Here is a 23,858-nt window from a genome sequence, read left to right as displayed (position 1 = left end):
CCTTTCTTCTACTCCTCCCTTTTGAACTCTTCCCTCAATCTCAAAGTCGCCCCCTTTCTGCCCGCTCCTGCCTTTATAGGTGGAGGCAGCCCAGTGTTTTCCAGGAAGGACCACAGGCTCATTCCCCTGAATATTCAGGGGAATCTCCTACACTTACTCTCTACTGGGATGTGGGGTGTTAGGGCCTCTCTGTAGCAGTCCCCTTCAGCCTTCTCCCTTCTTCTCTCACTCATGCCAGTTGAAGATTTTGAGGCTTTTCTTCATCATAAGGACATAAGAACATAAGAATGACCATACTGAGTTAGATCAATGGTCCATCTAGCCCCGAATCTGTCATCCAACAGTGGCCAATGCCAGATGTTTCAAAGGGAATGAACAGACAGGGCAATCATCAAGTGATCCATTCCCAGTCATTCGGTCCCAGCATCTAGCAGTCAGAGGCTCAGGGTCCCCCAGAGCATGGAGTCACATCCCTGACCATCTTGGCTACTAGCCACTGATGAACCATGAACTTATCTAATTCTTTTTTTCACTGCAGTTGTAAATTTGGCCTTCACAACATCCACTGGCAACAAGTTCCACAGGTTGATTGTGCACTGTGGTCTCATTCTTTGTGGCCCCGCCTCTGTACATCTCCATTCCCAGATGCATCCTCACATCTCCCCTCACGGTTCTTCAATGTCCATCTGTATTGCATATTCACCACCCATCATAGGTCTCTCCTCTGTCTTGTGTGGTCAATCTCTCTCCCTCTAAGCACTGGGACGAGGGAAGACTTGGGCGGCTACCCCTCCCACTCACTGATTGCAGGAGCTAGCGTGGTTTCTGTGGTCTTTATGGCCACCTACCCTGGTGTATCTACTCCCCTACAGCCCTACTTTCAAAGCACTTGGAAGGCAGAACAGCTCAGGCAGGAAGAAGAGAAAGCACAGGCAACCCCAATCCTCCCATTTATTCCCTGCAGCAGCAGCTATTGGCAGGAAGTCAACCTGTTTTTAAAATCTAGCTACCAGTTGCACCACGACATTGGCCAGGACTCAGGGTATGTGTACGCTACGAAATTAGGTCAGATGATAGAAGTCGATTTTTAGAAATCAATTTTATACAGTCGATTGTGTATGTCCACACTAAGAGCATTAAGTCGGCGGAGTGCGTCCTCACTACCGTGGCTAGCATCGACTTACAGAGCAGTGCAATGTGGGTAGCTATCCCACAGTTCCCGCAGTCTCCGCCGCCCATTGGAATTCTGGGTTAAGTTCCCAATGCCTGACGGGGCAGAAACATGGTTGCGGGTGGTTTTGGATACATGTCGTCAGTCGCCCCTCCCTCCATGAAAGCAATGGCAGACAATCATTTCACGCCTTTTTTCCGTGCGGACGCCATACTGCTTTCAGCAGGTGGTGCAGTAGGACTGCTAACCGTCATCATCCACCACTTCCGCTGCAACTCTGCTCTGCTGCTATTGTCTCAATAGTGAATTTCTCCATGTTGTCTGTCATGGGCTACCACGTACGTGTATTCTTCCTCAGGAAATGTGCGCAGTACTAACCGTCGTCCTCCACCGCTTCTGCTGCAACTCTGCTCTCCTGAATCCACCTCACAGGTCCTCTCGTCCTTCTCTATAAATATCTGTTCTTGTGGCATCCATTGTCAGCCATCGCTTCCACTGTAACTCTGCTCCCCTGCAGATGGCATACCACGGCAAGCATGGAGCCCGCTCAGATCACCGCAGCTGTTATGAGCATTGTAAACACCTCGCGCATTATCCTGCAGTATGTGCAGAACCAGAACCTGCAAAAGCAGGCAATGAGGCAACGGCAGCGCGGTGATGAGAGAGATGAGGACATGGACATGGACTTCTCTCAAAGTACGGGCCCTGGCAATTTGGACATCCTCGTGGCAATGGGGCAGGCTCATGCCATGGAACGCCGATTCTGGGCCCAGGAAACAAGCACAGACTGGTGGGACCGCATAGTGTTGCAGGTCTGGGATGATTCCCAGTGGCTGCAAAACTTTCACATGCGTAAGGGCACTTTCATGGAACTTTGTGACTTGCTTTCCCCTGCACTGAAGCGCAAGAATACCAAGATGAGAGCAGCCCTCACAGTTCACAAGCGAGTGGCAATAGCCCTCTGGAAGCCTGCAATGCCAGACAGCTACCGGTCAGCTGGGAATCAATTTGGAGTGGGCAATTCTACTGTGGGGACTGCTGTGATCCAAGTAGCCAACACAATCACTGAGCTGCTGCTATCAAGGGTAGTGGTGGGGCGATAGACAGAATGCATATCCCTATCTTGGGACCGGACCACCTTGGCAGCCAATACGTAAACCGCAAGGGGTACTTTTCAATGGTGCTGCAAGCACTGGTGGATCACAAGGGACGTTTCACTGACATCAACGTGGGATGGCTGGGAAAGGTACATGACGCTCACATCTTTAGGAACTTTGGTCTGTGGGAACGGCTGCAGCAAGGGACCTACTTCCCAGACCAGAAAATAACTATTGGGGATGTTGAAATGCCTGTAGTTATCCTTGGGAACCCAGCCTACCCCTTAATGCCATGGCTCATGAAGCCATACACAGGCACCCTGGACAGTAGTAAGGAGCTGTTCAACTATAGGCTGAGCAAGTGCAGAATGGTGGTAGAATGTGCATTTGGATGTTTAAAAGCGTGCTGGTGCAGTTTACTGACTCGGTTAGACCTCAGCAAAATCAATATTTCCATTGTTATTGCTGCTTCCTGTGTGCTCCACAATATCTGTGAGAGTAAGGGGGAGACATTTATGGAAGGGTGGGAGGTTGAGGCAAATCACCTGGCCGCTGATTACGCACAGCCAGACACCAGGGCAATTAGAAGAGCACAGCAGGGCGTGCTGCGCATCAGAGAAGCTTTGAAAACCAGTTTCATGACTAGCCAGGCTACAGTGTGACAGTTCTGTTTGTTTCTCCTTGATGAAAACCCACCCCCTTGGTTCACTCTACTTCTCTGCACTTCAAAACTTATTGAATGCCAGCCTTCTGTTACTTGGGCAGTCCTCTGGGGTGGAATGGTTGGGTGCTCGGAGCACCGCCCCCACCTCTCCCCCCCGCGTTCTTGGGCGTCTGGGTGAGGAGGCTATGGAACTTGGGGAGGAGGGCGGGTGGTTACACAGGGGCTGCAGCGGTGGTCTGTGCTCCTGCTGCTTTTCCTGCAGCTCCACCAGACGCTGGAGCATATTAGTTTGATCCCCCAGTAGCCTCAGCGTTGCATCCTGCCTCCTCTCATCACACTGCCGCCACCTCTCCTCTTTCTCCCGCAACCTCTCATCTTGTTCATCCCTCCTGTCCTCGTGTTCATTTTCTGCCATTGTTTGCCTCCACGCATTCTGCTGAGCTCTTTCAGTGCGGGAGGACTGCATGAGCTCAGAGAACATTTCATCACAAGTGTGTTTTTTTCACCTTCTTATCTGTGCTAGCCTCTGGGACAGAGATGATAGGGGGAGCATTGAAACATTTGCAGCTGCAGGAGGAAAAAAAGGGAGAGTAGTATTTAAAAAGACACATTTTAGAGAACACTGGGTAGACCCTTTCACGGTGAACCAAGCTGCTAACATTACATAGCACATGTGCTTTCGGTACAAGGTCACATTTTGCCTCTTATATTGAGGGCCTGCCAGTTTGGTGTGAGAGATCACACACGCAGGGCCAGGCAACAGAATTCGACTTGCAGGCAGCCATAGTAAGCCACAGTCTTTCAGATTCTTCAACCTTCATAACGTGGGAATGGTTTCAAACAGCAACGCCCTCCTTTCCCATACCAAGCACCTGTTGGGTTGGCCATTTAAAAGGAGAGGCTGCAGTTTTCGGGTTAACGTGCAGCACAAACCCAACTAAACCCCACCCTGCACCCAATTCTCTGGGATGATCGCTGCACCCCTCCTCCCACCACGTGAGTAGTATCAAGGAAGATCGCCGCCAGCCAAATGGGAACAGCTCAGCGTGAACGGGCCCCTCCCACCACATGGCTAAAAGTGGGGATGATTTCTTTTCAGCCACAGGGAAACAGCTCAGCAGGAATAGCCACCTCTGACTGTCCCCTTAATAATGTCCCTGAAGGATTTCCACTCCATCCCCAGACACATTAACAGACTTTTCCAGTAGCTGTGCTGGCTGCGAATGCGTCCCAAGTCTTCAAGGCAAATTAATCATTAAACACGCCTGCTTTTAAACCACGTATTATATTTACAAAGGTACACTCACCAGAGGTGCCTTCTCCGGCTTCATAGTCCAGTAGCCCGCCTTGGGAGGGTTGTGAGGGTATTGGGTCCAGGGTGATAAACAGTTCCTGGCTGTCGGGGAGAATGGTTTCTCTGCTTGCCTGTTGTGCGCTATCCTCCTCCTCATCATTCTCATCCCCAAAATCCTCATCCCTGTTGCATGAGGCTCCCCCCTTGCAGGTGTCCACAGACAGGGGTGGGGTAGTGGTAGGGGCACCCCCTAGAATGGCATGCAGCTCATCATAAAAGCGGCATGTCTGGGGCTCTGACACGGAGCGACCATTTGCCGGTTTGGTTTTTTGGTAGGCTTGCTAGAGCATCTTAATTTTCACAAGGCACTGCTGCGGGTCCCTGTTATAGCCTCTGTCCATCATGCCCTTGTAGATTTTTTCAAATATATTGGCATTTTGTCTTTGGAATGGAGTTCTGATAGCACGGATTCATCTCCCCATACAGCGATCAGATCCAGTACCACCCGTTCGGTCCATGCTGAAGCTCTTTTGCGATTCTGGGACTGCATGGTCACCTGTGCTGATGAGCTCTGCATGGTCACCTCTGCTGATGAGCTTGCCACACTGGCCAAACAGGAAATGAAATTCAAAAGTTCCCGGTGCTTTTCCTGTGTACCTGGCTAGTGCATCTGAGTTGAAAGTGCTGTCCAGAGCGGACACAATGGAGCCCTCTGGGATAGCTCCTGGAGGCCAATACTGTTGAATTGCATCCACGCTACCCCAAATTCAACCCAGCGATGTCGATTTCAGCGCTAATCTCCTCGTCAGGGAGGAGTACAGAAATCGATTTTAAGAGCCCCTTAAGTCGACAAAAATGGCTTCGTCGTGTGGACGGGCGCAGGGTTAAATCGATCTAACGCTGCTAAATTCGACCTAAACTTGTAGCGTAGACCAGGGCTCAGGGTCCTTGGAAATGGGTATGCAAACCCCAAGCACGATACTTGGCAAGAATTTTCCCTGCCCACCTCCAACAGACCCCTCTGAGCTACTCTATTCAGAAAGGCAAACACCACTTCCAGAACTACCAAATACCACTAAAATATACTTAACTGGTTTTGCTAAAAATCTATTCTAGACAAAATAAATTAATAAATTAATAAAAAAATTAATAAAAAGGTAATGTTGCTACAGTAATAAACATTAGAAAAGAATTTTACAGTTTAAATTATCTAGCCATTAAAAATCATGGAACTAGCAAGTTTATGCAACTATAGCGGTAGATAACCTTACAGTTCACTATACTCTAATAAAATTCTGTTCACGTGAATATTAACATTAGCTATTACAATAACCATCTTTATGTTACCTGTAATTTTTTCATGAAATACTGCCTCAATTGTTTGTCTAATAACTAACTCCTCCCTCAAAATATATTTTTCCTGCATTTGTCTCTAACCTGAGAAATATCAGGAACGTCAAATCTTGTCTCTCTTTTTTTGTGTGTGTGTGGGGGGGGGAGGGCTGGAGGTGTCAAGTGTGCGTTTTGGCTTTATTGGCAGTTAGATCATTTGTTAATCTTTAAAAGACAGACCTTTTCTTCTAGGTATATATTTCTTCATTTAGAATTAAACAGATGTTAATAAAAACAAATAAAAGAGTTTTAATCTGTGTGTGGAAAAACAATCACTTCCTCTCTCAATTAACCAAGTTTCAGGCCTTCTGGATATGAACAAAGAACAAAGTCAGGAGTTTTATTTTCTATTTTCAGGTTCCCTTACTTGCAGTGATTTATTTATTTATTTTATTTAGACCCTCTCTTTAAGCTTACTTCATGACAATCTTAAAATCCAAATGGGTGTTCCTGGGTACTTGTTATCTTTAGCATCTAAAGTGTTTCTGAAGTAGTCAGCCACACAGCAAAACTATGAGATCACTGTGTCAGATTACAGCTTTCCAGAATATTAATATGTTATGTTTCCAATATGTTTCCAAACATAACCATTTGGAGAAAATACTTTGTTTAAAGTTTTTAATCTGCTTATTTATTTTCTCTTGCTGTTGTCTCCACCACTAAGAGATTTGTATGCTCTCACATGTTTGTTCTTCCCTTGTCATATTTCTAATGTAGGTATGTTTCTTCCTTCCTTCAGCAGCTCCTCACCAGATACTAGTGTTTACTACTGCTAGGGTTTTGTCACTAATCAAACTGGTTCATGAACCAGAATGCTGAGGGGGGAAAAACATTATTTTCGCACTTTTTGAAAAATAAACATCATGCATTCAATAGTAAAAATCAAGCCTCCTAAAGGAATATACAAAGTAGTGTATTAGGAGCTCCAGCAACTACATTATCAGTGTCTCCTGAGAAATCTCATGTTACATGAATATACATCCGTTGTATCTGTATTAATGCTTTCTATTAACTGAAGCCCTTCTTAAAATTATACATGCAATGAAAAATTTTACTCTTGAAATCAAGCATTTTGTGAGCCATTGTTTTCCCCTATTCTGATAATTTATTTAGAACAATAAATTAAGATGCCAGCAAAACAAAGTGCTTTCTAAAATAAGAAGTTCATTTCAGTTTTGGTAATTGGAATAAATGCTAACTGCATTTAACCAGTACAAGATTTAAAATAAAATTTAAGGAACACATTTTAACACTGAAGACACACACATATCAAATGTTTGTTTTCAAAACCAAACATTGTTTATTTCTTAGTTATTTTTATTGTTAATCATTGTCAAATACTCACATTACCTTTGTGCCCTTATTCCAGTCTTAACAAAACCTTAGAACCGAACAAAAAGGGAGCACTAAAATATCAGTGCAGCAAAGAACTTTCATATCATCGAGTTGATTTCAACAAGAATCTCAGGCAGAGGTCTTCTAAATGGCCTGCAATATGATGCTGTACTAAATTATTCATAGATAACAGCTACTCTAGTAGTCATAATTTAAGACCTTATAGATAACTTACTTCAATGAGCTGCCACATTCGTAAAGGCAAAAACCTACCTATGAAACAGAACTGTGGTTTAACAAAACATTTTAAAATCAGGCAAATAAGAACAGATTCAGGAATGAAAAAGAAATGCAATATTTGTTGTCCTGAATTCCTTCCAAGTCACAAAAGAGATTAACAAGTAGTCAATGAATGGATGAGAATCCCTACTAGCACCTAACCTCCCAAGTATGTTAATCTAATTGACCACTGAAAGTTACTGTGATTTACTAGTTCAGTGGCTCTCAACCTTTCCAGACTACTGTATCTCTCTCAGGAAACTGATTTCTCTTGCGTACCCCCAAGTTTCATCTTACTTAAAAACTACTTGCTTAGAAAATCAGACATAAAAATACAAAAGCGTCACAGCACACTATTATTGAAAAATTGCTTACGTTCTCATTTATACCATATAATTATAAAATAAATTAATTGGAATTTAAATATTGTACTTACATTTCAGTGTATAGTATATAGAGCAGCAAAAACAAGTCATTGTATGAAATTTTAGTTAGTACTGACTTTGCTAGTGCTTTTTATGAAGCTTGCTGTAAAACTAGGCAAATATAGATGAGTTGATGTTCCCCCTGGAAGACCTCTGCGTACCCTCAAGGGTACGCGTACCCTGATTAAGAACCACTGTACTAGTTTACCTATAAAATAGCCTTTATTGTACTAGCATACTAAGCACTTTATAAACATTTCTTAAAATACGCAGTGATGCATACATCCTCCAGTTTAAATCTCATGGAAAACTAAACTCAAATTTAACATGAAACAAAACCAAGTATATAAAGAGAGTGGACAATTGCCTCTACAGATTACATTAATTCATTCCATTGTGTGGGAGTTGTGCAATACAAACTGTAAAGTGCCCAGTCTCCGGAGCTTCCAAGTCACAAGAGAATATGTGCTGCAATAACTACATGCAACTGTGCAAGTTAATGACATTAATATTTCAGATGCTCTGCAATTAAGTACTGGATTAGAGTAATAATATGTCTAAAAAAAAAAACTTAATCGCATTTTGGCTGACAATTTGTATAACCAAGCTTCAGTATGACAAATCATTACATGGATTAGACCGAAAATACAGGTTTAGAAGTGGAATAAAAATGCAACCCACTTTTCCAGCAGTCTCAGGCCATTCAAATAAAGTGCAATTGCCCTACTGATGAAATTACAGAAGTATCACAAAAAGAGAAGCACAACTGCAGTTCACTTTTTTTACAGTTAACCAGAATTCACTAAACTGGGTCCTGGGTCCTTCAACAAGTTGAAGTATACAGTTCACAGACTGAGATCGCTGTGGAGGGACCAAGACACATCCTGGCACTTTACAAGCTGCTCTGTTGCTTTTCAGTTAACAGAGTATCTCTAGTTTGTTTAAGTTAAAACCAAGAAAAAAAGGTTAAATCCTTGGCACAATTCTCACATATCCTATATACGACTTGAAAACTCCATCCACCCTGGACAGAATCTCAGATTTTATTTAAAAGAATACGTTCCTAGCCTTTCCGGTAGAAAACGATAACTTTCCAAACATGAACCAGTCATAGACGCTGACTCTATGGGTGCTCTGGGACTGGAGCACCCACGGGGAAAAATCAGTGGGTGCTCTGCACCCACTGGCACCCAAGTTCCCCTTCCCACCCCACCTCACCTCCACTCCCCCTCCTCCCCTGAGCGTGCCACGTCCCTGCTCCTCCACCTACCTCCAGCACTTGCCGCCACCGAACAGCTGTTTGGCAGTGTAGCACGCTCCGGGAGGGAGGGGGAGGAGTGGGAACGTGGCATGCTCAGGGGAGGAGGCGGGGAAGAGGTGGGGTGGGGATTTGGAGGAGTCGTCGGAATTGGGGCAGGGAGGGGGCAGAGACTTTGTGGAAGGGGTTTGGGGGGCGGGGCAGGGGCGGAGTAGGAGTGGGGCCGGGGGCAGAGTGGGATCGAGCACACCAGCGCGAGCAGAAGTCGGCGCCTATGGAACCAGTGTAAATTGATTCAGTGTTCTCTTCCTGTGTCTGAAGAAAGACAGCTCCAGGGCCTCTGCTGCCACTCACAGCTCTGTCAAGCAGCAATAGGTGAAAACAGCGAGACTCTGATCAGTATCACTATTGCTATTTGGAGTTCGATGGGCAGAAATGGAACTGTCAAAAATTATGTTAGTTTCATGCTGCTGCAGCAGCTTACCAAAGCTATTAATAGAAAAGGTATGCACTAGAGATATTCATTAGAGCAATGGTTTTCAACCTTTTTTCATTTGCAGGGCCATAAAAAATTCTGAATGGAGGTGCAGACCCCTCTGGAAATTGAACCTGTGGTCCGCAGACCCCTACCATAGAAGTCTTAGACTGAAAACTGACTGAACAGAATTCAACTATAAATGTTGCATGTGCTTAGCACAGCATTTGACACAGCATGAGAAAGGGCAGTAACTGTGAGCTTCTATGGTAACAACAATACTTCTGGGTTTTGACCTGTAGGTGGGAGTATTCACACACTTTTGATTGATCAGAAAAACAGAATGCCTTTTCTGAGATCTGAAACTTTATTTTCATAGTCATCTTTCACAGACCCCTTAGGCATAGTCTACAGACCCTGAGGTGTCCATGGACCACAGGTTGAAAACCACTGCATTAAAGAACAGGACCCAAAAAAATAAAGGCAAGAGGAAAGGTAGAAAATAGACCACCCCTTCTTCCTTGCAGCAGCCAAGAAGAACTGGAGAAGGAAGAGAGAGAAAAAGCTTTGTCTTACCCTAGAAATTTGGGAAAGTTTAGGGTGAGGGTGGGGTAGCAGCTACAAATATGTAAGGACACCGACTAGCCAGAGACACAAACAAACGGAGGAACCTCTAACAGAGTCCAGAGACAGCACCCTGGTAGAAAATTCCAGAATCTTCCTGTTTCTCACCAGCTGATGGCAAGGAGTTGAGCTTCCCACAGGATGTCCTGTGACCTCACTCATGGCCCCCTTATCTATTGCTGTGCTGGTAGATTTAGCCTTCTGGCTAGGCAGTGTCTAAATTAGTCACTGCATTATCATACAAAGTCTGGTTAACATAACATCTTTCTAATTTCATAATACAAAACCTATTATAGATGGAGTGCGTAGCAACATCTATATTAAGACGGTATTACACTTCCCATTACAAGTCTTGTTTTCAGTTGCTTATAACAGACTAACTCTTTGCCTGAAATTTTCCATGCTCTAAGTTTTAGCAAAAATGGTTAAGCTGTTTGGGAGAATGAGGTTAGGGAAAAATCAGTCATTTGGCCAAAATGAAAATTGTTTCTGACCATTTTTTGAATAGTTTTAACACTCCAGGATTTTAGACTAGGAAGTTCAAATTTGGCAGGGAATTAATGTGACAGCAGTTGGGGTCCAATCCAGGTCAGTAAGGGGTTGTGTTACCACTTGCTCTGCAACTCTGTGTGACTCACAACTCTTTGTTGTTATAGCTCCCAGCCTAGGATGCTCATTGCCAACCTACCAGCATGTAGACAGCCCTGGTTCAACAGCCTGTGTCTCATCCTACAGCCCCACTCTGGCTTCCACCAACCTGGGTTACAACTTGCAGGGTGACAGCAACATACTCCCAGTTCTGAATTTTTCTCTAAACCGTGTGCTCTGTAATGTCCAGGCCCTCTCCTGGATAGTTCAGAGAAACTATCTTTTTTTTTGTTCCTCTAAAGACACAAAACCTACCAGCTTATTAATTTAACTGGGGTGAATACACCCTTCCCTTTAAAGACAGCACTGAGTTGGTTGACAGTAAAAATACAAGAAATTTATTATCACTATATAGGATTAAGTGAGTTCAAGTATCAAGAACGAAGATAGAATTACAGGTAAAACAAACCAACACAAAACACGCTTCTAAAAAGTCTAAAACTTAATCTAGCCAAGTATAGGCTTTGTTTGAGATTTTTTTCCTCACCTATATGCAGTTCCCAGAGACTTCAACCCCCCTTGGTTGATGGGCCCATATTTCTCAGCTTGTAAGAGTTCTGTTCCCTTGTATCTGTCTTGTGATCAATGCCAAAGACAGCTTTTGTCTTTGCTTATATCTTCCAAAGTTCAATGATGTTGCTTTAAGAGGCAGGATGGCCTCATGCAGTTTGTCTCTTCCTGTGGGCTTCCCAGCCCCCTGTACCTAAATGGGGCTTGAACTGTTTGGATTCCACCATGCTTAATTTACATAGGAGGAAGGTAAATAGCGACCTTCTTCCTGGCAGGGAGGGAACTTGTTTCTCCCTGTTTTGCCACAGACTTTAAAACATAGTATCATTAAATATCCATAGTTCCTCATTTCGTGTTGATACCTACATTTCATAGTGATATTAATCACCAATGTGTCATTAGCTTTCAGAAAAGATCTCACTCTCTGCACTCTTATACAATACAATCAGTTGATTCAATTGCTTATCACTTGAGGTTCAGACCCGCAGTAAACCTTTGAAATGATTCTTCTGAGTAAAATTTATTCAACCTATCAGGAGAACGAGATGGAGTCTCGTGGTGAACGAAGCTCCATGCTCTTTCTTCCCCAATGGCTGTTTGCTGAAATTTTCTGTTTCCTGCCATCTCTTCCCCATGCTGTCTTGATGGTCCTGTTTACTGCTTACATGTAAGTTTAGGATTGATTTGTTTAACAACTCCCCCGACATGCCTAGTTTAAACACACTTTAGCCGTAAGTCTAGCATGTATCTATAACTCCTAATACCCACTGCGTACATCCATCACACATGAATATTAATGTTCAGTAAGTTATTAGTTTTCAAATGACCCCACACAAGGCATATTTTGTAGAAAGATTATTACAATAATGTGTAAGGTGTGAATTCAGGGGTGCTTAGTGTCACACTTAGACCTGGAGTCAGAGAGGTGCCTTTATAATCTCCAGACAGAGATTATAATCCAGCCAGATTTTATGTGCGTACCAACTGCACTGTACACTATCCCAAGCCTCATGGTGGTGCCTGTACCAGCCTCCCCACTCTACAAGCCAGGAGATTGAAATCTCACTTCTTTTGCTGACAAGTATTAATATTTTTATGAGCTTCACATCCCTTAACAGTGACCTAAGTCTCATAGGCCTAAACTAAGGGTAGGTCTTCACTGCAGAGTTAATTCAGGTAATCAGCACTTGGGCTAGCCCAGTGAGTGTGAGAAGGCACACCACAAAGTCCTCACTGATGTTACACTCACCCGTGTGTGCTAGGACTTCTGGTGGCATACCCCATGTTTTATTGTGTTGTAGTACGCTGAGCCAGTCAGACTTTCCCAGTGAATTGTGGGAGAACTTGTCTGTCCTTCCAGGAAGATGGAAGGATGGGGTGGAGGTAGGGGGAATCATGGGAAGGCATTGGAGGACTATGGGCACTCAAGTGACTTAGCCTGTGTCCTCACTGCAAGGTGGGCAGCTTACCACCCCGAGTGAAAGTGGCACCCAAATTCTAGCCTAGACCATCAGTTAGCCCAGTTTTAAAGCACTACCAAATTCAGGGGAGAGGGTTGTGTGTGTGTGGATTGGAGGGGCATTATGGATAACACCCAAGTAAGAGCCCAAGCTAATGCTGCAGTAAGGACATACCCTAAGAAGCAGCCAAGTATCATTTCCCCAACTTCTTTTATAAATGAAACAAGAGAGGAGATGTCTACACTACATGTGCTACAACAGCACAGCTATGGTTCCAGAACCTTCGCTGTAGGAATTCCACCTCCCCAAGGGATGGCAGCTAGGTCAACGGAAGCATTCTTCCAAATGCATCTAGGCTGGAGGCTACGTCAGCATAGCTGCAGCACTCACGGTGAAAATTTTTCAAACCCCTAAGCACTGTAGCTATGTTGACCTAACTTTTAAGGGTAGATCAGGATGCACAAACTGCACAAGGTCAAAACTGGGAATAGAATCAAGGTTTCTAACACAGTAGCCCCAAAGTCTCATCCACTTAGCCTCTCGGCTTCTCTAAATGAATGCATCAGATTTATGTGCTTGCCTATGTGCCTATAACCACGTTCTAATTAGCAGATCATACACACCTCAAATGGTATATTGGCAATTTTGTAATTAAGCTTCTGCTGGAATCAGGTGAATTAATATTATAGTCAAATATTTATCAAATATGCTCTATTTTGGATAACTGAAACTAATGCTATGGGCTTTCACTTGGATAAAAGCAGTGCTGCAGTGCAGGGTGATTTGGAGGACCTTGTGCAGGACTGATATGCCTTTCTATAAAAAATGGACCAGCAGCAGCAGAGGCAGCTCAGTTTAAATACACCAGTGAATATTATTTTAAAATTACCTTCCTTATGTCTCACAATAAGTGAGTGACAATGTCAACTTGAAATCAAGCGATGAAGTGAGCCGTAGCTCACAAAAGCTTAGGCTCAAATAAATTTGTTAGTCTCTAAGGTGCCACAAGTCCTCCTTTTCTTTTTGCTTATGAATATAAGAAATGAGTTAGAAACCATTTGAGGTAAAACTGCCCCAGCCGATTTCTGTAGTTCTATTGCCATTTTTTAATTGAAAAAAAAAATGTTTTTCTCTCCCTTTTGTTTGTCTGAAAAACCCGCACAATCTCAGAGGAAACTAATTTTATGCAGTTGTTGTCAAACAGAAAATAAACAAACAAAAAACCCCAAACCACATCTCTCATTTTTCAGTTGAAATAATCTTAGTAACAGCAAGTAAAAACAGTTAAATATGATTTTTAAATTGATGTCACCCCTTTAAAATATAAGAGTAGGATAGAATAGAAAATGAAAAGACTAAAATAAAAACTTCACTGTATATTCTGCAGGTATGTGTGTATGTGTGTGTGTGTGTATATATATATATGTATACACACAACCACACACAGGGCAGAAGAAATCTACAGATACTACCAGAAGAATTGTAGGGATATTTTAGTATCCTTATAAACAAGCTATTCCAAACTGAAATTTCACAGTTTATGCACATACCACATGAATTGTGAGAACATCTGTAACATACAAATTTCCTCTTATCTGCTGCAATTTTAGTTCTCAACAACAAACAGCACTAACCTGAAATCAGGATGTGGCTATTGTACTTAACGGCAGACTTTTTCATGCCCATTTTGTTTCAGGTGCCAAGATAGGGTTACTAACTGTCTAATCGCACAAACCCAAACACCCTTGCCCCGCCCCTTCCCCAAGGCCACACCCCTGCCCGGCCCCTTCTCCGAGACACCCCCACACACACACACTCCAGCCCCCTTCTCTCAGTCGCTCGCTCTCCCCCACCCTCACTCACTTTCACTGGCTTGGGCAGGACGCTGGGGTGCGGGCTCTGGGCTGGGGCCAAGGGGTTCAGAGTGTGGGAGCAAGCTCCGGGCTGAGCCTTGGGCAGGGGGTTGGAGTACAGGAGGGGGTTTGGACTCTGGGAGGGAGTTTGGGTGCAGGAGGGGGCTCCGGACTGAGCCTGGGACAGGGGGTTGGCGTGCGGGGGGTGTTTGAGGTGCAGGCTCTGGGAGGGAGTTTGGGTGCGGGAGGGGGATCAGGGCTGGGGCAGGGGGTTGAGATGCAGGAGGGGGTTTGGGGTGCAGGCTCTGGGAGGGAGTTTTGGTGAAGGAGAGGACTGGGGCAGGGGGTTGGGGTGCAGGAAGGGGTTCGGGCTCTAAGAGGGAGTTTGGGTGCGGGAGGGGGCTCAGGGCTGGGGCAGGTGGTTGGGGTGCAGGAGAGGTTTGGAGTGCAGACTCTGGGAGGGACTTTGGTTGTGGGAGGGGACTGGGGCAGGGGGTTGGCATGCAGGAAGGGGTTCAGGGTGCAGGCTCTGGCTGGGAGGTGCTTCCCTTGGGTGGCTCCTAGAAGCGGCAACATGTCCGGCAGCGGCTCCTAGGCTCAGGGGTAGCCTGGCCGCTCTGCGCGCTACCCCATCTCCAGGCACTGCCCCCGCAGCTCCCATGGGCCAAGGTTCCCCGCTCCTGGACAATGAGAGCTGCAGAGTTGGCACTCGGGGTGGGGGGCAGTGCACAGAGCCGAGGGACTGCAGGAACATGGTGCCAGCCGCTTCCGGGAGGCGTGCGGAGCCCGGACAGGTAGGGAGCTGCCTTAGCCCTGCTGCAGTGCTGGACTTTCAGCAGCCTCAGTTCTCTGGGATTGGCTTCAGTAGCCTCCGGGAGATCGACCCCAATTCCGGGAGACTTCCGGCCAAACTGGGAGGGTCGGCAACCCTATGTAGAGACCATAACTAGATAGCTTCTTTGACTCTAAAAACATGACACAATTATGGGCCACTGACAGTTGGCTCTTTGATACTTCTGTAATTAATGCCAAGTGGACACACTCTGAATACATATAGCTATTTAGGTCATTGTACAGCAAGTTCTTCAAATGTCAGCTCTGATGGAATTATTCTGAAACAAGTAACGAAGCATAAAAATATTATATTAACCTATAAGAACAGGCCTCGTGGTTAGTAGTCCACACTGCTACACGAGAGACCCTGGTTTAATTTCTGGGTAAAATATATTGCTCCCTCAGCTGATAGGGACCGGTAGTACTACAGATATGGTACACGGTCCGCTGGGAAAAGGAGTGAGAGAGGAGCAGCTCACGTCGCTTCACAGAAACACCTGTAGCTGAACAAAGAGCAATACTGATGAGCTTCATTAGGAGTTTCACCTAGAGCTCAGCTAAAGAAAGTAGCTGTAGAATGGGCTATTTTAAGGAGGGAATGAGAAAATACTCCAGACATGGCAAAAAGATTAAAATATTCAGGCCTTGATTTTCATGGCAGGTTAAGAGCTGCTTGAGGCCTACCCAACCCTTGTACAAATTAGGGCTCCACAGAGGTCATGCTTATGCCAAAGAGAGTTCCCCTGTAGAAAGGGAATTCTCCACCAACTATCTTCAGCCATTTCAGGGCCAATTTGTGTGGCTTATGCAGTGCAAAGTGCCCACAGCAGACTGGGGAATCCAACCCTAACTTTCTAAAAAGAATGGCCAGGCTTTCAAAAGAGCTTATACCCACAAACAGGTACAGCATGCTCTGTAGCATTTCAGCATTCATCACACTGCCTCGACAATGGGCCTCAACCCATTTATGGGAGAGGTTAGACAGGAAGTTACCTCTAAGGGTAAGTAGCTAGATAGCAGAAAAGACCATTCAATCCTTCGCTTCTCTGCTGACCATCCACAAGGACACCAATAAGTGTCAGTTCTGATGGTAGCTTTTGTGATATGAACGCCTGACCCCTAGGCGCTCAAGTGAGAGGATCAATTCTGTTCACATAAACCACTGAACAACTATCAGATGGTTTCCATTTTCTAAAATAATAAATGGATGTACTTATATAAATTTAAAAAACAGAACATGAGCTTGTCATGTTTCAGAACAATACAATTATGACAATGTTTAAAGCAGATGATATCACATCACTGTTTACAATATTCTTTTTCAAAATATATGTCCCCAAAAGTTTAAAACACTTTTTATAATAAAAAGGGATTCTGTGCCACACTTATCTCGGAGAAGCAGCAACTGCTTTTTGAAGACTGTATAAGCATTTCCGTTCTCACCCACTGTTTTAAGACACTCAAAGTTCTGCAAATCCCAGTTTTCAGGCTGAAATGTTCTAGGCTTGGTCTCTGTCTGAAAGTGAATATTTTGGAATATTTGAACAAAAATGGTTCCACCTTTTTTTGAGTAGGAGGCACATACAGAAATGACTCTTTCCCCATTATAAAAAGAGTTGTTTAAAAGAAAGTCACAATATATTCTACAATGGAAATGGCTAGGATCAGAAAGTTAAAATTTGGCAGGTAAATATCCCTCAATGAGAAGAAGCACCTTTGAATGTTCTGCTGAAAGTCACTTTTGATTTAACTGAATTATGAGCCTGTGAAAAATGCATACTTCACACACAGGCAGAATCTCTTCTTGTCATACTGCCCTCAACTGATGAATTCTCAGCTCTCCCTCCATGCTACCATCTTTAATTTGGGGCTCTCCCATTAATGAATTTTGGGATCATCCAAATAATGAATACTGGGCCTCCCTATTTCTTTGCAAGTTTCCTCTGGAGCTGCCACCCACGCTAGATATGAAGGAGGCCTCTGGCCTCTCAGTTCCCCTTCTTTACAAGGGACCCACTATGCCTTGCTCCCCCAAAGCCTCAACAGGAATAACAGAAGTGGTTTCCACAATTGTGCAGTTCCTCTTAAAGGAAAAATGGTGCTTGTGCAGTCCTAGTCCCTACCCCTCCCTGTGCTCCTAAAAAAGAACAAGTAGTGCCTAGGTCACTCTGCTCCCTGCCTTCCCCAACCCCTCCAGGAATCAGCGGCTCTCCAGCTTTATGAACACAAGCAAAATTTTACCAGGAGCAAGTGTTTTGTTAAGACTTAGCTGGAGGTGAAGGAAAGAGGGGTGGGGGATATGACTTCATATTTATCAGACACGTGCTTCATACAGGTGATAAAAGACAGAGCCTCGGGGGAGGAGGAGAGAATTCAGTAGGAATCCCAGCACTCTTCTCAACAGCTGAGAGTGCGGTGGAAGAACCTCAGCCTCTCATAGTGAATTACCCCCAGACTTCTCCATGGAGGCCACTCTCATAATTCCCGTCAGCCTCTGACTAGATGGCAGTAGGTGTCTGGTAAATTAGTAAGCTCTAGGCATTTTACTCATATATCCTCTAGAGGCAGCAACCTACTCCCAAAGGCTTTCATGGGAACAGGAACAGGCCCTGTGTCTACATTACATTTTCATGCTCTACAGGACTGCCTCTTGTTAAGATAGTCTTCCTCAGCCATGATATAACTAGAGTAATAATAAATCAATCAATTGATCAACCATCATCCACACTTAAAGCCCTGAAAAGCTGACAAATGGTGGTGGATAGATCCCTAGACAAATACAAATTTCTGTACACTTAAATCTAAAAGTTAATAAATTACAGGATTAGGTTCACTGAAATTTAAAACCAGAAAAAACCTACAAAATGCCAACAAGTAGAAAGAAATCCCTGCAAGATGCCAATAGTAGAAAGAAACTGAGAAGTCAAAGGGATAGAAGGCAATCTTCCTACAAAAATATAATAGCAGGATAACACCATGCTATGGTATATAGGTATCTCCCATACATAAGCAAGACCTACTGTATCAAGGAAAGAGTTTTCCCCATTTTCTCATATCACGTTAACCCCTTTTTTTAAATCCTGGTTTTTGCCACCTGAGCCCATAAGTATTTATAAATCAAATGTATGGCTCCAATAGGCCATCAAATCCTTATCGCATTACAGAAACAAACTTTTTTTGCTTCTATTTCCTTATTCCCATAATTGCTATTAGGACAGAGACTATCTCTAGGAAAACCCATTGCATTTGTCACAAATATAAGCATGTTATTTCTTTACACAGGGGGCAGTTACTTATAAAATACACATCTGATAAATTATGCCATTAACTCTACAGTACCTTAGTGACAATACTCCAAGAATATCTCAAGAAGGCAGTCTTCATATCTCTTCCAGTTCCATCATACAGAAAAAAATTCTGTTTTGTAACTCACGAAAATATGTTGATGACCTAAATGAAGAACTCCACATTAAACTAAGGTAAAGGTGAATAACATCCCGGAAATTCAAAATCAAAGTTGACATTTCCATGCTTAACTCAACCTTGTGGTAAGGAGGGGGAAAGCACAATAGTTCAGAACTGTCAGTTTCTCTCTAAGGTGATATTCAAATTTTAACATGGAAATACAAATAAGGCATATGCAATGCAGAATGCAAATCTTTGCAACATTTATAAAGTAATGGGCATACTATATCTTCACCTTAATGCTTACTCTATTTTACCTCTCCCCCCCCCCCCATACCAAAAACAAACCACTCAGCACATGGTCTTGGAAACAAAACTGTTTATGAGTGGGTTTTCTTGGTAGCTAGTAAAAGTCTGCATGTGTGATAACATCACGTGCAACATTCAAGCTTATAGTTTAACTTGGTTCTTTGTGACTACTAGACTGAAAGGGTCCGGAAGCATAACCTCTCTCAGCCAATCAAGATCAGCATTGAAAGGCTCCAAAAAGAATCACAGAAAGTCATCCTCAGACTAGAAGACAGCGTGTATGGAGGGCTAGGGAAATACAACAGTGAAACTCCAACTCCCTCCACCCCGCCAACCACACACACGTTGGGAAACACTAAGTCAAAACAAACACACCAAAAGCACCTGAAAATGACATTTTGGAAAAACGTAACTTTTGTAAGCTGATAAGCCAGCCCGACCCCAGGGATCATGTTGTACCTGGCAGGAGAAGGAGGGGAGAAGAGAAGGAACCAGCCTTTCCTCTGGGCCAGTGGAGTTGCATGGCAGGTTAGGAGAGAAGGAGCTGCCTGGCTGAGGGCTGGTTGTGAGAAGGGAGGAAAAGGATCGTGTCTGGGGTCTAGGACTTATCATGGTGGAGGAGAGACACTGCACTTGTCTCCCGGTGCAGTGGAAGAAGGGGAAAAGCTGGCTGGCCTGGGCCTTGGCAAAGTGCAGCTCCACTGGAGGAAAGGTTAAGGAGCCAGCCCGTGCCGGGGGGGACACGGTGTCCAGCCTGTGTCCTGGGCGGTGGAGGGGAAGGGGGGACATGGAGTCCAGCCTGTGCCCTGCCCTGGGCGGTGGAGGGGAAGGGGGGACATGGAGTCCAGCCTGTGCCCTGCCCTGGGCGGTGGAGGGGAAGGGGGGACATGGAGTCCAGCCTGTGCCCTGCCCTGGGCGGTGGAGGGGAGGGACCTGGTGTCCAGCCCACGCACCGGAGGGAGCGGGGGCAGACACAGCCTGTGCCCGGGGGGACACGGTGTCCAGCCTGCCCCGCTTTCGGGGAGTGCAGCCGGAGCAGGCCAGGAACGCGGGGCTCAGGCCCGGTTCCCCGTCCCGCCGCGGGGCCTCCGTGGGGCCGGCGCCGTTCTGTACCTGCGGGATCCCCGGCCGCGGCTCGGGCGGGCACCGGAACAGCCGGCGCGGCCTAGCGCGTCCCCAGCGCCTCCGCAGCGACACGTCGCCGCCACCGTCTGCCCAGCGCCGCCCCCCGCTAGGCTCAGGGAGCTGTGCCGGGCCGGCGGCGGGCAGGCCGCGCTCAGGCGCCGCCTCTCCCCGCAGCCCCGCCGGAGACGGGGAGGAGCCGCCGGCTGGGGAGCGGGGCTGCCAGGGCCGGGGGCAGCGGCAGCGGGGCGGAGGCCTGGGCAGGGGGTTACACAGGAGCCTCCGCCAAATCCTGCCTCAGCAGCGTCCGAGCATCCCTCAGGGCACCGTGCCCAGCCGGGGCCCCCTTCTCCGGGGTGCAGGCAGGCCCTGCCCCAACCCCTGTGGGGCTGGGCTCGATCCTGGGGCAGAGCAGAGCAGAGCAGGGAAGGCCCTGGACACACTGCAAGTGCTGGGTTTCTTTCTGCAACCCTTTGGGACACTCCTTCAGCCGCTCACAAAGAAAAGAGGACTCACCCCACAGCTCCCCCTGGATAAAGATGCTTGAAGTTGGGGTCCCCTGTGTCCATCCCCAGTTGCAGCGTTGCGGACACTGGCAATTTTAATCACCAGTCATGCCATGCTGGGGCGTATTTCCTCTAAACCCCAGCTCCTGGAATCCAGTGCCTATGTGAGAATCTCAGCTTTCATTATAAAACGAAACCAAAAGCTAAGTTTCTAGCCCCTCTGGCTGCGGAGAATGTCTTGAAAACATGACCTGAGGGTACGCTAAAGTCTCAGAACTCCAAAGGCCCATAAAAAAATATATGTACATATATATTTAAACTCACATGATTTTTGGGAGGCCTGGCTCATGATTTGTGTATGTTGTGTCGTAACTGTGTTGGTCCCAAGATATTAGAGCGACAAGGAGGGTGAGGTTATATATTTTATTGGACCAACTTTCATAGGTGAAAGAGACAAGCTTTTGAGCTTGCACAGAGCATGTCTTCAAGTCCTGAGTCAGCTGCACTCCCCCAGGGACACAAAGAAGAGCTCTGTGTAAGCTCGAAAGCTTGTCTCTCTCACCTACAGAAGAAACAAGGAGTCGTCGTGGCACCTTAGTGACTAACAAATTTATTTGGGCATAAACTAGCCCATGAAAGCTTATGCCCAAATAAATGTGTTAGTCTCTAAGGTGCCACAAGGACTCCTCGTTGTTTTTGCTGATACAGACTAACACGGCTACCACCCTGAAACCTGTCACCTACAGAAGTTGTCCAGTAAAAGATATGACCTCACCCACCTTTTCTCCCATGATTTTTGAACAATTGGCATTGGCAATGTTGCCTAATCCTGTTTGCATGCATCAGTGCCTTCTGGGAAAATCTGGGCAGCTGTCCCTTAGTGCCTCAACAAGCACAGATAAAGTACTTAACGCAAATACACACAGGCCTCAGCAATGCCTGGGGTAGTGCACTCCTGTGCTCTGCCACACCATGAGATGGAAGGAAGGAGGACTGGCCAAGCCAGGTACACAGCTGACAGCACCAAGCTGGTTGTAGGAATGCAATCAGGCCAGTCTAGACTGCTTGTGGGGTGAAATACTTAGCTGACAGGTTTCAGAGTAGCAGCTGTGTTAGTCTGTATCCACAAAAAGAAAAGGAGTACTTGTGGCACCTTAGAGACAAACAAATTTATTTGAGCATAAACTTACACTCAAATAAATTTGTTCATCTCTAAGGTGCCACAAGTACTCCTTTTCTTTTAGCTGACAGGGTTACAAACCAAGTAAGCAGCTGATGCACAGACATAAACAATGTGTAGAGCCATCTATGGTTCTGCTTGGTTATACTGAAAAGCTATATTGGGGACAGTTCCTTAGAAGACAGAGTTGCCATATTTTAATATAATTGTGGGTCTCAAATTTTTTTTTATTTTAATCTATTTGTAATGTCATGATAGAACTGGGATGTGCTCATAAATTTTGCCCTTATTAAAATGGCTACTATATTCCATTGTTTGCAAATGGACTGAAGCCAGAGGCTGCTTTTAGCCAAGATGGACATTATTCTTTGCGAGTCTACCCCCAGTAAAAATGAGGCTAAATTGGGATAGGTAACATATTTCATTTTTTGTAACAAAGTATATATATATTTGCAATGAAAACTGTGCTTCACTAATAATCCATTAGAATTTTTTAAGCTTGTCAACAAAATAGCAGATAAAATAAATTGATTTAATTTATTTGCACTGTCAGAAAGAACTGTTGACAAAACGCACACAAGAAGCTGCCAATGAAATCAAGCAGTCAAGGATTCAGGTAAAATATGGTCATGGATGAGACACTGGCTAGGAGAAGAGAAAAAGTAAGAATCAGTGGTCAGTTTTAATCTGGGTAAAGTTTATTAGTGTGGGACCACTGGGTTCATACTATTAATACAATTTATTAATCTGGAAAACAGGGTGAACACTGGCAAAATTGCAGATGACATTCTTTAGGTTCACATCAGGACAGAAGACTCATGAACTTCAGAGGGATCTAACAAAGCTAATCAAATGGGCAACATAATGGCAGATGAGGCATTGAGAATTAAATACAAAATTATTCTCTTCAGTTTAGTTTTCCTATAATCACTCTGTCAAACTCATATAATCTTCACACTGTATACATATATTTTATACTACTAGTAACCTTAAACTTGTTCTTGCTGGCTGGCTGGCAGAGATTTTTGTGTACTTTTCATCAAGGGGAGTCAGATACCATAATGATTCATTACTTTATGAAAACCTAGAATGATAGTTATGTAACGTTATCTCTTTGAGGCAAGTAGTTGGAGAGCATTCCAGGTCTTGCAGGGTTGCCACTCCAATGAACTATGTGCCTAGGAATCTCTTTCTCTGCTTCTTCTCAGGGTCACCATCAACTCACAGTTTCTTCTCCAGGCTTCCACTATCCAAAGTACACAGCCTGCAGATCAGCATTCCAGCCCCTGTATCTGCAACCAGCTAAATGCTGATAGTGTTAATCTGCCTGAGATAGCTCTGCTCAAACCTGGCCATGTGGTTTAGTGCTCGAGCATTGTCTGCTGCTGTTTGGCTACATCAAGGGGTTTAATAGTTCCTTCCATTGAGCCTGAAAGAGGGTGCTAGGCACATGCATTGGTTTTAAATAAGGTCTGTGACTGCTTTCGGATGAAAGGCCTCCTTGATGGCAGTTATTAGCATAATAATTTTTAACAAATGAAAGTTTAGATTCTGGACCATAATTCTGTGATAAGGGATGAATGCTGCCAAATTAGAGAATACTGCAGGGCCCTGGTTATATATTAGGATAATTAACTTTGGTTTAAACTGCTGTCAGCAAATAGGATTATAACATAGTTTGACTGGCTAATGCAAATAGGCCATAACCATTTTAGAACAAGTTCTGGACTGACCATAATGACTTAGACTGAAGCAGTGAGGTTCTAAAAGCTTATCTAAACAAGGGAATTTACCAGAATAGTGATACAACCTAGGGTATGTCTACACTGGCAGAGTTACATCGCCGCTTAGAGAGCGCTGAAGGGAAACCGCTGTTGTGTGTTCACACTGTCAGCTGCCTGTGCAATAGCATGTTCGCACTTGCATCAGTATTTGGAGCGGTGCGCTCTGGGCAGCTACCAGACAGAGCACCTCTTCCTCTTCTGCTGCTAAGAGTTGTGGGAAGGCGGAGGAGGTC

The 23,858-nt window shown here is 45.0% G+C and overlaps 1 protein-coding gene across 12 annotated transcripts in view; it reads right to left on the bottom strand.

Moving 5' to 3' along the window:
• VPS54 (VPS54 subunit of GARP complex) overlaps positions 1–20,336 on the bottom strand; it is a 100,151-nt gene extending 79,815 nt beyond the window's left edge. For 3 of the 12 annotated variants that reach the window (XR_012158323.1, XR_012158322.1, XM_073339518.1), the window contains exons 1-2: positions 19,493–19,591; positions 18,659–18,769 (exon numbers count right to left, since the gene is read on the bottom strand). Coding sequence is in view for 3 of the 12 variants with exons in the window: in XM_073339519.1 (XP_073195620.1) it covers positions 16,763–16,831; positions 18,659–18,703 (114 nt within the window). In the remaining 9 variants the exon portion in view is untranslated. The other 9 variants (XM_073339522.1, XM_073339520.1, XM_073339519.1 and 6 more) reach the window with 8 other exon arrangements.
• Between the last annotated feature and the right edge of the window lie 3,522 nt (positions 20,337–23,858).

This window comes from Lepidochelys kempii, chromosome 3 (assembly GCF_965140265.1).
Source record: "Lepidochelys kempii isolate rLepKem1 chromosome 3, rLepKem1.hap2, whole genome shotgun sequence".
Classification (NCBI taxonomy): domain Eukaryota; kingdom Metazoa; phylum Chordata; order Testudines; family Cheloniidae; genus Lepidochelys; species Lepidochelys kempii.
The sequence above is the reverse complement of the archived record's forward strand: the minus strand, read 5'-3'. Positions and strand labels throughout refer to the sequence as shown.